The 14,257-nt window shown below is 44.7% G+C and overlaps 1 protein-coding gene across 1 annotated transcript in view; it reads left to right on the forward strand.

Annotated features, from left to right (window-relative positions):
- The window catches only part of DZIP1L (DAZ interacting zinc finger protein 1 like), a 31,301-nt gene extending 17,645 nt beyond the window's left edge, over positions 1 to 13,656 (forward strand). The window contains exons 13-15 of the mRNA XM_063306822.1: positions 5,838 to 6,055; positions 6,659 to 6,798; positions 11,450 to 13,656. Coding sequence (XP_063162892.1) covers positions 5,838 to 6,055; positions 6,659 to 6,798; positions 11,450 to 11,626 — 535 coding nt within the window. The 3' untranslated portion in view covers positions 11,627 to 13,656. The remainder of the gene's footprint in view (positions 1 to 5,837; positions 6,056 to 6,658; positions 6,799 to 11,449) is intronic.
- Positions 13,657 to 14,257: the final 601 nt, after the last annotated feature.

Raw genomic sequence — 14,257 nt, forward strand, 5'->3', positions numbered from 1 at the left:
TCTTATTATATGAAATTAGATTATTTGTGTCTTTGTTTGTTGAATTTATATAGCTGCCCATCTCACTAGCATGTGACTTAGGAACTAGTAGTTGGGAATGTGCAGGCTGCAGACTTTGACATTCACAGAGCCAGTCCATTTGACAAACAAGTGCAGACATAGAATCCACATTCAGGAATGTAGTGTGATGCTTTGTCGTGTGCAAAGTGAGACTACTGCATCTCTCTTCCCTGCTAGAAATAGCAAAAATTTAAAATTTCCTTTTAAAAATAAAGGAAGTTTCTGGACTGAGGCTGGAAAAAGAGAGGAATTTTAACATAGCTCTGACAGCCTTTAGTTAAAGTGGAATCTCCACAGAATCCTGGAGGAAGCCTGGACAGATTTTTATTCTGTGGGTTCTCCAGCCTTTGACATCTTGTGCCGGTGTCGGAGATGGCTGGAACCACCCCTGGGTGGAGTGGCGGAGCGTGGAGGACCTTTTGGGGGAAGTGGCAGACTCTGGCAAGCCTCCCAGGGATGCTGGGGGACCTCCAGCAGACCTTGGCGGGCCCCAGTGGACCCTGGCAGACCCTGGAGGCCTTGGCGGTCTCTGACGGCCTCGAGGTAGCGGAGTGCAGTGGGCCTTGTGGGCGGAGCCCTCTGCGTAGAGCGGTGGAGCACGGCCACCTTCTGGGTAATGGACCCCGATGGACCCCTGGCTGCCTCAGCAGGGTGGCGGAGCATGATGGGCCTCAGGGCGGAGCCCCTCCGATTGGAGAGGTGGAGCAGCGGGCCTTGTGGTGGCGGACTCTGGCGGATCCCCTGTAGGCCTCGGTGAACACTGGGGGCTATTGGGGATTTTCTGGGCCTCTTGTTTGGGGGCCTGGGGAGATGAGCCCTCGTATGGAGGTCCGGCCTTGAAGCAGCAGTGAATGCAGGTGCTGCTAAGTGGGGTTTGGAGACACGGTGGACCTTGGTGGGGCGGGAGGGTCGGCTTGACGGTACATGGGACCCAGGTGGTGGAGTGGTCTTGTGTGACACCCCTGTGGATCTTGACAGCACAGGGGATCCAGGGGATGCAGGTGTGGCAGGTTCAGCAATAAGGAGAAGGGAGTTTTGGAGTTGAGGACATTCCCCCCAGTTTACTTAGAGGCGGTGGAAAGTTATTGAGCCCCACTCAGGATGAGTGTGGGGCTCCCCTCTGGGTGTGAGAGATGCGGAGCGAACCCAGGATTGTATGGTTGTATGTAAGAGTACCCACCCCTGAGTGACAGACAGGAGGTGGGTAGGAGTGGGTGGGGTGCCCCCCTGCAACCAGTAGAGAAGCGGAGGGGGGGCACAGTGAGTGAGTAGATGGGGGGGTAAGCCCTAACAGCGCTGAGAGCAGGAGCTGGTGCACTGGGGGGCCTGACATCATCCAAGGTTGACTGAGTGCAGGAGAATGTGTGTGGGGGAGGAGAGGACCCTTGTTTAAATCCAGGGGTCTGGGAGTGGAGGCATCTGGGCCTAGAAATTCTAGGGGCCACAGGGTGGGTCACCCTATTGAGGTGGTGATGGGCCAGGGATCTTACAATGGGAACTGGAGAGCAGGCCATCTTCGGAGAAGATGCCCCCAGTGTTTGTTACTAGTGGCGTGTTCTGGCCCTCCGGGTTCATACCCAGGCCCTGGACAGCAGATCTTTGAGGGCCCTGGTCTCCGGCTGCTGCTTCTTAATGCCAGGTCAGTTAATAACAAGGCCCCCCTCACATGTGATTTGATCACAGAGGAGGGGGCAGATCTGGTGTGTATCACTGAGACCTGTCTGGGTCCAGAAAGGGGGCAGCCCTTTTGGAAATGTGCCCCGCCAGGTTTCAGGTGTGGCATCAGCCACAACACTGGGGCAGGGGAGGAGGGGTGGCGGTTGTCATCTGAGAGTCTCTAGTGGCCTTCAGGGGCGCTGCTCCACAAGTGGCCGGTTGTGAGACCCTGTTCTTCAAGTTTGGTTCCCGAGAACAATTGAGAGTATTGCTGCTGTACCAGCCTCCCCGCTGCATGGCAACCTCCCTGCCTGAGCTGCTAGAGGCCGTCTCGGGGCTGGTGGTAGAGTTCTCCAGGCTTATGGTTTTGGGGGACTTCAATCTGCCATCCCTGGGGCATGCCTCAGAGGTGGCTCAGGAGTTCATGACTACCATGGCAGTCACGAGCCTGTCCCAGATTAGTTGGGACCCGACTCAAGACAGTGGCCTCACTCTGGACTTGGTTTTCTTGTCGAAGCAGTGGCAATGTGATCTGAGGGGACAGTTAAATCTGTCCCTATTGTCATGGTCAGACCACACCCTGGTGCCCTTGAGATTCTTTTGCGCTGCCCCACTCTGCAGGGAGACAGGGCCCATTCAGTTGGTCCACCCCGGCAACTAATGGACCTGATGGGGTTTCAGAAGGAGCTGGGGGTTATACCTGAGGATCTGCTGCACAGTCTAGCAGAGGTCCTGGCTGCAGCCTGGAATAGGGAAGCAGCTGGGGCCTTGGACAGGATCAGCCTTGTGCAGCCTTTCTTGCCCTATTCTACCCGACACTCCCCATGGTTTACAGAGGAGTTGTGGGTTTTGAAGAGGGTTAAGAGATGCCTAGAGCACCACTGGAGGAAGACAAAGACCAAATCTGACTAAACACAAGCTAGAGCTGCTATTAAGGCCTACTTTGTGGCGATAAGAATGGCAAAATGTCAATATTACTCCACTCCTATTGCATCCGCAGAATGCCGCCCGACGGCCCTGTTTAAAATTACTCGATCTCTTTTAGGTAAGGTGGACTCAGTCACCCGCCTACAGGGCCGTGCGGAGGAGTTTTCTGAGCATCTGCAGGATAAAATCGCTCAGTTTCGTTCCAAGTTGGACTTTAAGCATGGGGCACAGTCTGAGGAGATGCCAAGGGAAGGTACTTACCCTGTTATCTGGGAACAGTTTGATCCTGTTGGACCTGAGGAAGTGGAAGGATCCTCTGGACTGTAAATGCCACCTCATGTCATCTGGACTCACACCCCTCCTGGCTGGTGACATGTGGTTGGGTCCAGGCAATGGTTAAAACATCCTTGAGAGAGTGAGTGGTTCCGGCTGCCTTCAAGGAGGCTCTGGTGCACCTCCTCCTCAAGAAACCATCACTGGACCCTACTCTGTTGGACAATTTTTGTCCTGTCTCCCACCTTCCCTTCTTGGGGAAGATGGTTGAGAAAGTGATGGTGTTACAATTCCAGAGGATTGTAAATGGATTATCCAGACCCCTTCCAGTCAGGTTTCAGACTGGGATATGGGACAGAGACTGCATTGGTTGCGCTTATGGATTATCTCTGGCGGGAGCAGGATGGAAGGAGTGCATCCATCTTGGCTCTTCTTGACCTCTCAGGGGCTTTCGATACCATCGAGCATGGTATCCTTTTGGGTCAGCTCAGGGAGTCAGGGGTGGGTGATGTGGTTTTGCGCTGGTTCACCTCCTTCCTCCAGGGCTGGTCCCAATTGGTGGGGATAGGAGATGAGAGATCCGACCCTCGACCCCTTTTGTGTGGGGTGCCACAGGGTTCGGTTCTCTCTCCTCTCCTATTTAACATCTACATGAAACCACTGGGTGAGATTATCCATCACCACAGGGTGAGGTATCATCAATATGCTGATGATACTCAGTTATATATCTCCATCCCAGGTGATGCGGTGACTGCCCTTTCTCAGTGCCTGGGGGCTGTAGGGATCTGGATGGGGGAACAACCGGCTTCAGCTGAACCCTGGTAAGATGGAGTGGCTGTGAGTTGATGGCTCCTCGGTATCTGGGAAGTTGTCATCTTTAGTTCTGGATGGGGTTGAACTGCCCCATTCAGAACCAGTGCGGAACCTGGAAGTCCTTCTGGACTCAGGACTCCTGCTCAAAGAGCAGGTGGCAGTCGTGGCCAGGAGGGCCTTTGTACAACTTCATGTTTTGCGCCAGTTATGCCCTTTCCTGGATCGAGATGCCCTCCAAACAGTCACTCATGCCCTGGTCATCTCTCACATGGACTACTGCAATGCACTCTACATGGGGCTACCCTTGAAGAGTATCCGGAAGCTTCAGCTGGTCCAGAATGCAGCTGCACGGGCAGTTATGGGTGCCCCAAGATCAGCACATGTGATACCACTGCTGCCAGTTTGCTTCTGGGTCCAATTCAGGGTGTTGGTTATAACATTTAAAGCCATACATGGCATGGGGCCAGGCTACCTGAGGGACCGTCTCACCCCATAACATCGACCCGTCCCACCCGGTCATGCAGAGAGGGCATGCTACGGACCCCATCGGTAAGGGAATTCCCCTTGGGGTCCAGGAGGTGAGCCTTCTCTGTAGTGGCGCCTGCCCTTTGAAAATTCTGCCCCCGGAGGTGAGGCGGGCCCCTTCGCTCCCTGCCTTCCAGAAGGATTTGAAGACCTGGTTCTGCCACCTCTCCTGGGATGGGAAGGGCAATAGCTCTTCTTGGGGGTGGCTGGTGTCGTAGCGTCCTCCCTACCGAATGTAATCTTAATGTAATTTTATATTTATTATTTTCATTAGGTAGGTTGTTTGTTTCGTAATTTACACGCTGATGGTTTTAAATGGTCAATTTTATTGTAAACTGCCCAGTCCCCCTTTTTGGGGGGAGATGACCGGTGACAGAAATTTGAATAATAAATAAATAAAACAGGAATTTTTGCTGTGGAAATTTGGTGGTTTGGGTAAAAATAGGTAGCCAGCTAGACAGGAATTTGCTTCAGATTTTTTTCTTTTTTCTGGGTGTTACCTAACAAAGTTGAATTTCTATATTTCTTTGTGCAAGCTAGTAAATACTATATAATTCCAGCCTTTATCCATTTTTCATGTGGAGTATGACAATATTAGTTGTTCTTGTGATCTGTAAGAGAAAATGTCCCTGCAGCATCTCTCAAAAGATACTACCAGAAAACATTCTATTTCCGTTCTATTTTATAGCCATCTTGTGGTCTGCCTGAAGCACTGTGCTTCCCTTTACCTATATTCAGAACGGCTTTTGGAATTTATCCTCTTCATCATTGACTATTTTGCCTTTTAATGTTTAAATTCAATAATTATAGATTTTATATGCAATAATTTATTATATATATAGAGAGAGAGGTATAGGTAGGTATAGGTATAAGTAGATATAGATATTGTTTTCCTCTTTTAAAATAAGGCTTGATTTTGTTGTCCATGGTGAGACTGGGCTTTCTCCCAAGAAAGGGAGGAAGGGCTGAATCATCTAATCAAATGCCTAAGTGGTACATACCCACAAGATTGCACTTCTACCATGTAATCGCCAGAAACACAGCACAGGTTATGATGGCCTTTTCTTTCACACACTTAGGAGGAGGATGCCAGAAGTGGCACCCCTTGGAAGGTAAGTGGTGTTAGCAAGAATTACCAAGCCACTTCTCCTTAGTAGGGGATGGGTCTTCTGGGGCAGGAGTCTTGATATCACCATCTTCTACCCTACAAGCTCAGTCAGTCTGTTACACTGATTTTTGTGGGTATTTAGTGTTTGTTTTGTAAGATGTTTGAATTTATCTTTGAAAGAAAAGTGGGGCATATTTTTAAGAATAGGTCATTGATATGGGTTCCCTATCTTGGCTATCCTGAAAGTACTTCAGATCCTATTAGAAAATGTGTAAACTTCTAACATTCTTAGAATCTCAGAAAGCCATCTCCCTATAATAATAGTTTATTTATTTTATTCAGTTTGGGCACCTTCTGATTCCAGATCGATTCTGGGTGGCTCACAGCGTAATGAAACAAGATAAAATACAATATAAAATGGTTCATAATATTTATTCTTTTCCCATTTTCATTATTTTGTGTTTCTCTTCTTCAGCACTTCACCTTTCAGCTCTGAGACTGAAGAGTCTGAAGAAGGAACAAGCATTAGCTCTCCAAAAGTCATATCCTTCAAGACAGACCCAAAGCAGAGCAAAGCTGTTCCCAGAGCAGCACAGATGGAAGAGAGTGAGTGGGATTCATCTGACACAGATTTCTCTAAAGCGAAAGTTGGTACTGGAAAGAGTTCTCCAGTTGCAGCCAGAACTCATTCAGGTGACTGTCAATTAATTTGTTTATTATTGTCACAACTTGTAGAAATGTCAGTGTCAAAGAGGTAAAAAAAAAAACCCCGCACATCCAAATACTAAAATATGTATGGACAATTGCAGCAATCAAAAGATTCATACAAGCTGGGACAACATTTAACTTGTGATACATTGTTTATGGGCTTTAATTTGGTAGTTGCTACTTCAATACCAAAGTTTATACCTGCATTAGATACTACAGAGATTTGCCAGGGTGTGTTCCTATAATGCAAGCTGTAAAACTTACATGTTTATTTATATAAAATTCAATAAGAAGACATGAATCACTAGTTGTTTAGGCTAAATAACTTTTCAGATAAAATAAGCATCTCCTAGGAGACCCAGCTTGCTGGGGAAGGTGATGACTGGGGAAGGCAACGGCAAACCACCCCGCTATAGTCTGCCAAGAAAACGTCGCAAAAGCGGCGTCCCCTCAAAGGGTCAGACATGACTTGGTGCTTGCACTGGGGACCTTTCACCTTTCACAGGAGACCCAGCAATATGCTGAAAGGCTAGTACAGCCACATGTCACCACTAATTCTGATCCTAACTGATTCCCTGCTTCATTTAGAAACACTAGTGCATTCATTGGCTAAAAATCTGGAGAAGAAACTGAACATACCTGGAAGGAAGCCTCCAGGTGGCGTGAAGCTCTTTGCCATCCAAAGCAAAGAAGATGCTAAAACCAATCCCTCCACAAAAAAGCTTCAGGTATTTATATTAGGTTCAAAATCCAAGAATATAGTAGGTAGTATTCTCTTAATTTTGTTTCTTAACAGTACAATTATTGCTCATGATTGATTTACTAACAGCATAATCTGTGCATGTTTCTAAGAAAGTTACATTGTATTCTGTAGGCCTTAGTAGTAAATGGGTTTAAGATTATATAAAAAATAAAATGTCAAGTTAGCCAGTATTTCAAAAACAAAAGTAGTCAAGATGTTGTTAATGAAAGGATTGCACATTGTGTTAAGTCATAATGTGGTTTGGTTGCCTAAAGGTTATGAGATCTACCAGATCTCAGCTACAAAAAACCAGGTGGCCAACATATGGCAGGAAGGAGATACAGAAGACTTTTTGATATCTTCTACTAATTGTCTGGACTTCCGTAGCCTGAATTTGGTAGCCCTACTTTATAAGATCCCAGGCATTAAAGCTTTGTGTGTGTGCAAGCCCAGTCAATTGTAGTTTATTCTAAAAAATATTAAGCTTAGTATGATATCTGAACTTAATATGTTTCTAAAACCCATATTAACTTTCTGTGACATTGATTATTATTTATCAAACACTTACATGTTCACTGAATAGCAGACATCCTAACCTAGTGCCCTCCATAATGTTGGAAATACAACTTCTAGATTTCCAGGCAACAAGGCTCCTTAGCCTGCCAACACAGAGAGAGCATGAGAAAGAGAAGAAGTGCAGCAAATAATCTGTGAATATACTAAGGCAAGGTAGACATGGAGAAGATTTATCTATGTAGTGGCTAAGAGTTGTTTATTCATTTAGTCGCTTCCGACTCTTCGTGACTTCATGGACCAGCCCACGCCAGAGCTTCCTGTAGGTCGTCAACACCCCCAGCTCCCCGAGGGATGAGTCCATCACCTCTAGAATATCATCCATCCACCTTGCCCTTGGTCAGCCCCTCTTCCTTTTGCCCTCCACTCTCCCTAGCATCAGCATCTTCTCCAGGGTGTCCTGTCTTCTCATTATGTGGCCAAAGTATTTCAGTTTTGCCTTGAATATCATTCCCTCAAGTGAGCAGTCTGGCTTTATTTCCTGGACGATGGACTGGTTTGATCTTCTTGCAGTCCAAGGCACTCTCAGAATTTTCCTCCAACACCACAGTTCAAAAGCATCAATCTTCCTTCTCTCAGCCTTCCTTACGGTCCAGCTCTCGCAGCCATATGTTACTACGGGGAACACCATTGCTTTAACTATGCGGACCTTTGTTGTCAGTGTGATGTCTCTGCTCTTAACTATTTTATCGAGATTTGTCATTGCTCTTCTCCCAAGGATTAAGCGTCTTCTGATTTCCTGACTGCAGTCAGCATCTGCAGTAATCTTTGCACCTAGAAATACAAAGTCTTTCACTGCTTCTACATTTTCTCCCTCTATTTGCCAGTTATCAATCAAGCTGGTTGCCATAATCTTGATTTTTCTGAGGTTTAGCTGCAAGCCAGCTTTTGCACTTGCTTCTTTCACCTTCATCATAAGGCTCCTCAGTTCCTCTTCGCTTTCAGCCATCAGAGTGGTATCATCTGCATATCTGAGATTGTTAATGTTTCCTCCAGCGATTTTAACCCCAGCCTTGGATTCCTCAAGCCCAGCATGTCGCATGATGTGTTCTGCGTACAAGTTGAATAGGTAGAGAGTGTACAGCCCTGCTGTACTCCTTTCCCAATCTTAAACCAGTCCGTTGTTCCGTGGTCTGTTCTTACTGTTGCTACTTGGTCGTTATACAGATTCTTCAGGAGGCATACAAGATGACTTGGTATCCCCATACCACTAAGAACTTGCCACAATTTGTTATGGTCCACACAGTCAAAGGCTTTAGAATAGTCAATAAAACAGAAATAGATGGTTTTCTGAAACTCCCTGGCCTTTCCCATTATCCATCGGATATTGGCAATTTGGTCCCTAGTTCCTCTGCCTTTTCTAAACCCAGCTTGTACATCTGGCAATTCTCGCTCCATGAATTGCTGAAGTCTACCTTGCAGGATCTTGAGCATTATCTTACTGGCATGTGAAATGAGTGCCACTGTTCGATAGTTTGAACATTCTTCAGTGTTTCCCTTTTTTGGTATGGGGATATAAGCTGATTTTTTTCCATTCTGATGGCCATCCTTGTGTTTTCCAAATTTGCTGGCATATAGCATGCATTACCTTGACAGCATCATCTTGCAAGATTTTGAACAGTTCAGCTGGGATGCCGTCATCTCCTGCTGCCTTGTTATTAGCAATGCTTCTTAAGGCCCATTCAACCGCACTCTTCAGGATGTCTAGCTCTAGCTCACTGACCACACCGTCAAAGCTATCCCCGATATTGTTATCCTTCCTATACAGGTCTTCTGTATATTCTTGCCACCTTTTCTTGATCTTTTCTTCTTCTGTTAGGTCCTTGCCATCTTTGTTTTTGATCATACCCATTTTTGCCTGGAATTTACCTCCGATGTTTCTAATTTTCTGGAAGAGGTCTCTTGTCCTTCCTATTCTATTGTCTTCTTCAACTTCCGTGCATTGCTTGTTTAAAAATAATTCCTTATCTCTTCTGGCTAACCTCTGGAATTTTGCATTTAATTGGGCATATCTCCCCCTATCATTGTTGCCTTTTGCTTTCCTTCTTTCTTGGGCTACTTCTAGTGTCTAAGCACACAGCCATTTTGCCTTCTTGGTTTTCTCTTTCTTTGGGATGTATTTTGTTGCCGCCTCCTGAACAGTGTTGCAAACTTCTGTCCATAGTTCTTCCAGGACCCTATCTACTAAGTCCAGTCCCTTAAATCTATTCTTCACCTCCACTGCATATTCCTTAGGAATATTAGTGAGCTCATATCTAGCTGATCTGGGATCTTCCCTAATCTCTTGAGTCTGATCCTAAATTGTGCAAGAAATTCGTGATCTGAACTACAGTCAGCTCCAGGTCTTGTTTTTACAGACTCTATAGATGTCCGCCACCTTTGGCTGCAAAGGATGTAGTCAATCTGATTTTGTTGGAAGAGAGTGTTCGTTATGCTGAGTGAGTTGTCTTGGCAAAATTCTATCAGACTATATCCTGCTTCATTTTGTTCTCCCAGGCCATACTTACCTGTAATTCGAGGTGTCATTTGACTGCCCACCTTAGCATTCCAGTCTCCTGTGATGAAAATAATGTCTCTTTTAGGCGTGTTGTCCAGTAGGTGCTGCAGATCCTCATAGAACTGCTCTACTTCAGCTTCTTCAGCATCTGTGGTTGGGGCGTATATTTGGATCACTGTGATGTTAGATGGCTTGCCCTGAATTTGAATTGAGATCATTCTATCGTTTTTTTGGATTGTATCCAAGCACTGCTTTAGCCACTTTACTATTAATTATGAAGGCTACTCCATTTCTTCTGTGGCCCTCTTGTCCACAGTAGTAGATCTGGTGGTCATTTGATGTGAAGTGGCCCATTCCAGTCCATTTCAGTTCACTGACGCCCAAAATGTCTATCTTTAATCTTGACATCTCACCAATAACCACATCCAATTTGCCCTGGCTTATAGAACTTAGATTCCAGGTTCCAATGGTGTGTTGATCCTTAGAACATCAGATTCGCCGTTCACCACCAGCACCGCCGGCCGCTAGCCGTCCTTTCGGCTTTGACCTAGCTGCGTCATCATGTCTGGGGCTAGTTGAACTCATCCTCTGTTCCTCCCCAGTAGCATTTTGACCATCTTCTGACCTGGGAGTCTCATCTTCCGATGGTATACCGACATATCTCTGGTCCATTTAGTTTTCACGGCAAGAATACTGGGGTGGGTTGCCATTACTTTCCCCAGGAATCGCATTTAGTCTGACCTCTCTGTCATGACCTTCCCGTCTTGGGTGGCCCTTCATGGTTTAGCTCATAGCATCGTTGAGGTGCTCAAGCTCCAGCACCACGACAAGGTAACGATCCTTTGCTGAAGTGTTAAGCGTTAGCAATGACTTAATGGCATGTAATCAATCAATTAATCAAAGGTAGACACATTCAGTAGCTGTAAAATTATTTTTTACTTGAAGGGTTGATGACAACATGGGGCAGGGAAATGATGTGAAGTGCTAGAGCCACATCAGCCATCCAAGTGGAACAGTAATTTTCATCCAGGGGCTGGGGAAAGGACTTCGTTTTTTAAACTGTGCTGGGCCTGTAGGCTTACAATGCAGTTTCATTTGTTTCCCACTTCTTCATCATGGGAAACCGTAACTTGGTGGTGAATATGGAGGTGGTTCAAGGGCCTACAAGAAGGGGGCTTGGAGCTAAAGGTTGTCTACCTCTGTCTGATGGCCTGCCTGAATTGTGTGAGTGTTGTATGAATTCATTCATAAGTCATTCTTTCTTGATCCTACATTCATGTGCAATGTAAACGCAGCATAAACATTGCTTAGAAATACTTTTTAGAAATATATTTTAACAAGTTTTTACAAACACTTATCTAAGTAAAAAGTGTTCTATTTAAATGCATATGTTTCTAAATTTGTATTTTACAACATTCAGTGAAACATAAAATCTGAAAGGTAATTACAAATCAAGTTTTTTTAATTCACAAGTATCAAATTCTTCACACATCTTTTGATGCATCCAATCTTTGCAAGCTCTCCATCACTTGTTCTCTCTTTGTTTTCTTTCTTCTCCCTGATGTAGTTTACCTGTGAGGAGGATAGTGACTTGGAGATTTCTTCCTTGGAGGAAATCACCCAGCACCTGGACACTGAAGCCAAGATCAAGAAGCAGCAAGGGGCAAGAGGTAGTGGGGAATCCACTGGATCACGGGGCACCAGTATCTGGACTTCGAGCAGCTCAAAAGCAGGGGCCTGGTGATTCTCATGGTTAGATGAGCTATGTAGAGCACAGAGTCCAGCTGAGATAGAACAGCATCCCATGGCAGAGCAATCAGATTAAATCTGATACTCACAAAGAACAAACAAAAAAAAATAGCATCTAATACCAAAAGTATCACATTCAAGGTTGTAGGTTCGATGCATAGTTTCAAAACAAACAGTTAATTAAAATGAGTTCTTCCAGTGCCTTTTAGAAGAAGGAAAGGACTGATTTATTCTTTTGCTGAAAGTCTATCTTGACATGACATTTTAAAATAATTTTGTCCAGAAGACACTGGCCTGGTTCTCACATCATGCACAGCCATAATGTGGTGTATCTGGGTCTGACTTAATGCGGTATGCGAACCCAGCCTTCATGCATTATGGATTATGATTTAGCATTATGTGATTAAAACAAACCATGACTTAGCACAATATATAAATGTGGCAATAGACATAAGGCTGAATCAAACAGCAGCCATGGCATCATAGCCTCATTTGTGGGCTATATAGAAGTTTACAGTACACCTTTCACTGATGGTTTGAGAATGAGTGAATTTCAGCAACTGCAAGAGGGAAAGGTGCATATATCTTGTGGTCTACATAACAAACAAAAAAAAGGTCTTTTGCTGCGTTGTGCTATGATACATAACTTGCTATGGAAACAATGTTTCTGAATTGCCGATATAATTAGGCAATTTTTCCTTTCTAGTACTGTGATGGATGCAACTTTCTTCTGTTTTTGCTAAGTTTGCGAATAGCCATAAAAGTAAATCAAATGGGGGCTTCAAACATTTGGTATCCCTTATGTCTTGAATTTCATTCCAAGTGTTAGCTTGATTGTACTTCAATGTACAGTATTTCTGAAGTGCAGACTACTTACTTAACTCTGAAATACTTTTAGCGTTTTCAAAGTATTTCTTCTATTACGTTTAGGTAGAATCACAATATATCTGTGATAACCACCCAGAGTCACTCTTAGGGTGAAATGGGCGGTGATGGAATCTGAAAAATAAATAAATAAATACCTGTAGAAGAATATAAATCTCGTGTTGGGAGGGGGGAAGAGAACAATGAATCATTAAGAACTCAGTCTTCAGAAAATGGAAAGTCAAAAGAACCCCACCTCAATTTTGTTTGATATAAGGTGGGACAGAGAGAAATTCTGACAGGCTTTCAAGATTCTTTTATTCTACCCTACAACAATAATGAGCATTCCTGGAATCCTTGTTGCTTCTGTTTCATGACCTTGCCTACCTCAAAGGGTTCACAATATCATGAACCACTTACGATTCATGGACCACAACTTAAGATGTTAGAGATAAATGACAGCCACTTAGGGATAGAGTTAAATGGTTGGAGTAAGACTGGAGGGATCCAGATTCTAATCCAACCTCGGTCATGAGAGTTCACTGGGTGACTCTCTTGGCCAACAATATCTCTTAAGCCTGACCTAACCCACAAGATGGTTGTTATGAAGATAAATGAAAGATGGGAATGCTGTGATTGCCACCTTCAGCACCAGGAGGAAGAATGTGATATAATACATTCATCCCATAGTTATTTCCCAGTTGGACTAATGCAGTGCACTCTACATGGGGCTGCCCTTGAAAAACACTCAGAAGCTTCAATTGGTCCAGAATGCAGCCGTGCATACTATTTTGGATGTACCAAGGTTATCCCAGATTAAATTATCCTTGCCCAAGTTTCACTGCTTGCCAGTATGCTTCCAGGTACAATTCAAGGTGCTAGTTTTCATCTTTAAAGTTTTTTTGCCCACCCCACCAGATCTGACAGGGTGAATACACTCCAGATCGCCTTTATCAAACTGTGTTATCTGATGGGCCCTAGAAGTTGGGCCTTCTGTGTTCTAGCACCTGCCCTGTGGAACAGCCTCCCCCTTGAGATCCCTAACCCTCTTGGCCTTCCAGAGACTGTGAAGACCTGGATCCTCCCCCAGGAACTGGCTGGGGTGTTTGTTGAGCCCAGTATAGCTGCAGTTGTTTTGGCAACTTTGTTATGGTACCTTGGTTGATATTAATATATCCATAATTGGTTGTTTATAGATTTTTTTAAAAAAATGTATTTTCTGGGTTTTGTTGTGAGCTACCCAGGGTTATGTATTTAAGATGGGCAGCCATATAAATTTTATATATAATGTTTTATAAACAGACATAAATCCTTGAGAAAGTATGCAAGAGAAAGGGTGAACCATCTCTCCCAAGTATTGTTCTCCTGAGCCACTTCTAATAGGAATTGGCTTACATTTGCATTGGCTTCCAATAATGCATTCTTTATTCAATAATCAGTCCTCCATGTTGTGGAAAGTGAAATGAATGAGGGTGAGCTGGAGTGCTTAAAGAAGCTTCTTCTTATCCTGGGGAAGACACTGGGAGGTTTATGTCATCTTGTCTGATCATGATCATTCCTGGTCAATTTGCTGCAATGTGATTGGTTGTTTCCTGCCTTCTCCCTCATCTCAAGAAGATTCCTGCTAATCTGACTGTTCAGCAGGCAAACAAATGCTCCTCTGCTGACTCTGGACTATTTGCCATCCTGACAAGTCTCCATTCCTGGGGAGTAAGGGAATGAGATATCCTCTAGGTTGAATAAGTCAGGCTGATCTGAACAT

Source organism: Candoia aspera, chromosome 6 (genome assembly GCF_035149785.1).
Source record: "Candoia aspera isolate rCanAsp1 chromosome 6, rCanAsp1.hap2, whole genome shotgun sequence".
Taxonomy (NCBI): Eukaryota; Metazoa; Chordata; class Lepidosauria; order Squamata; family Boidae; genus Candoia; species Candoia aspera.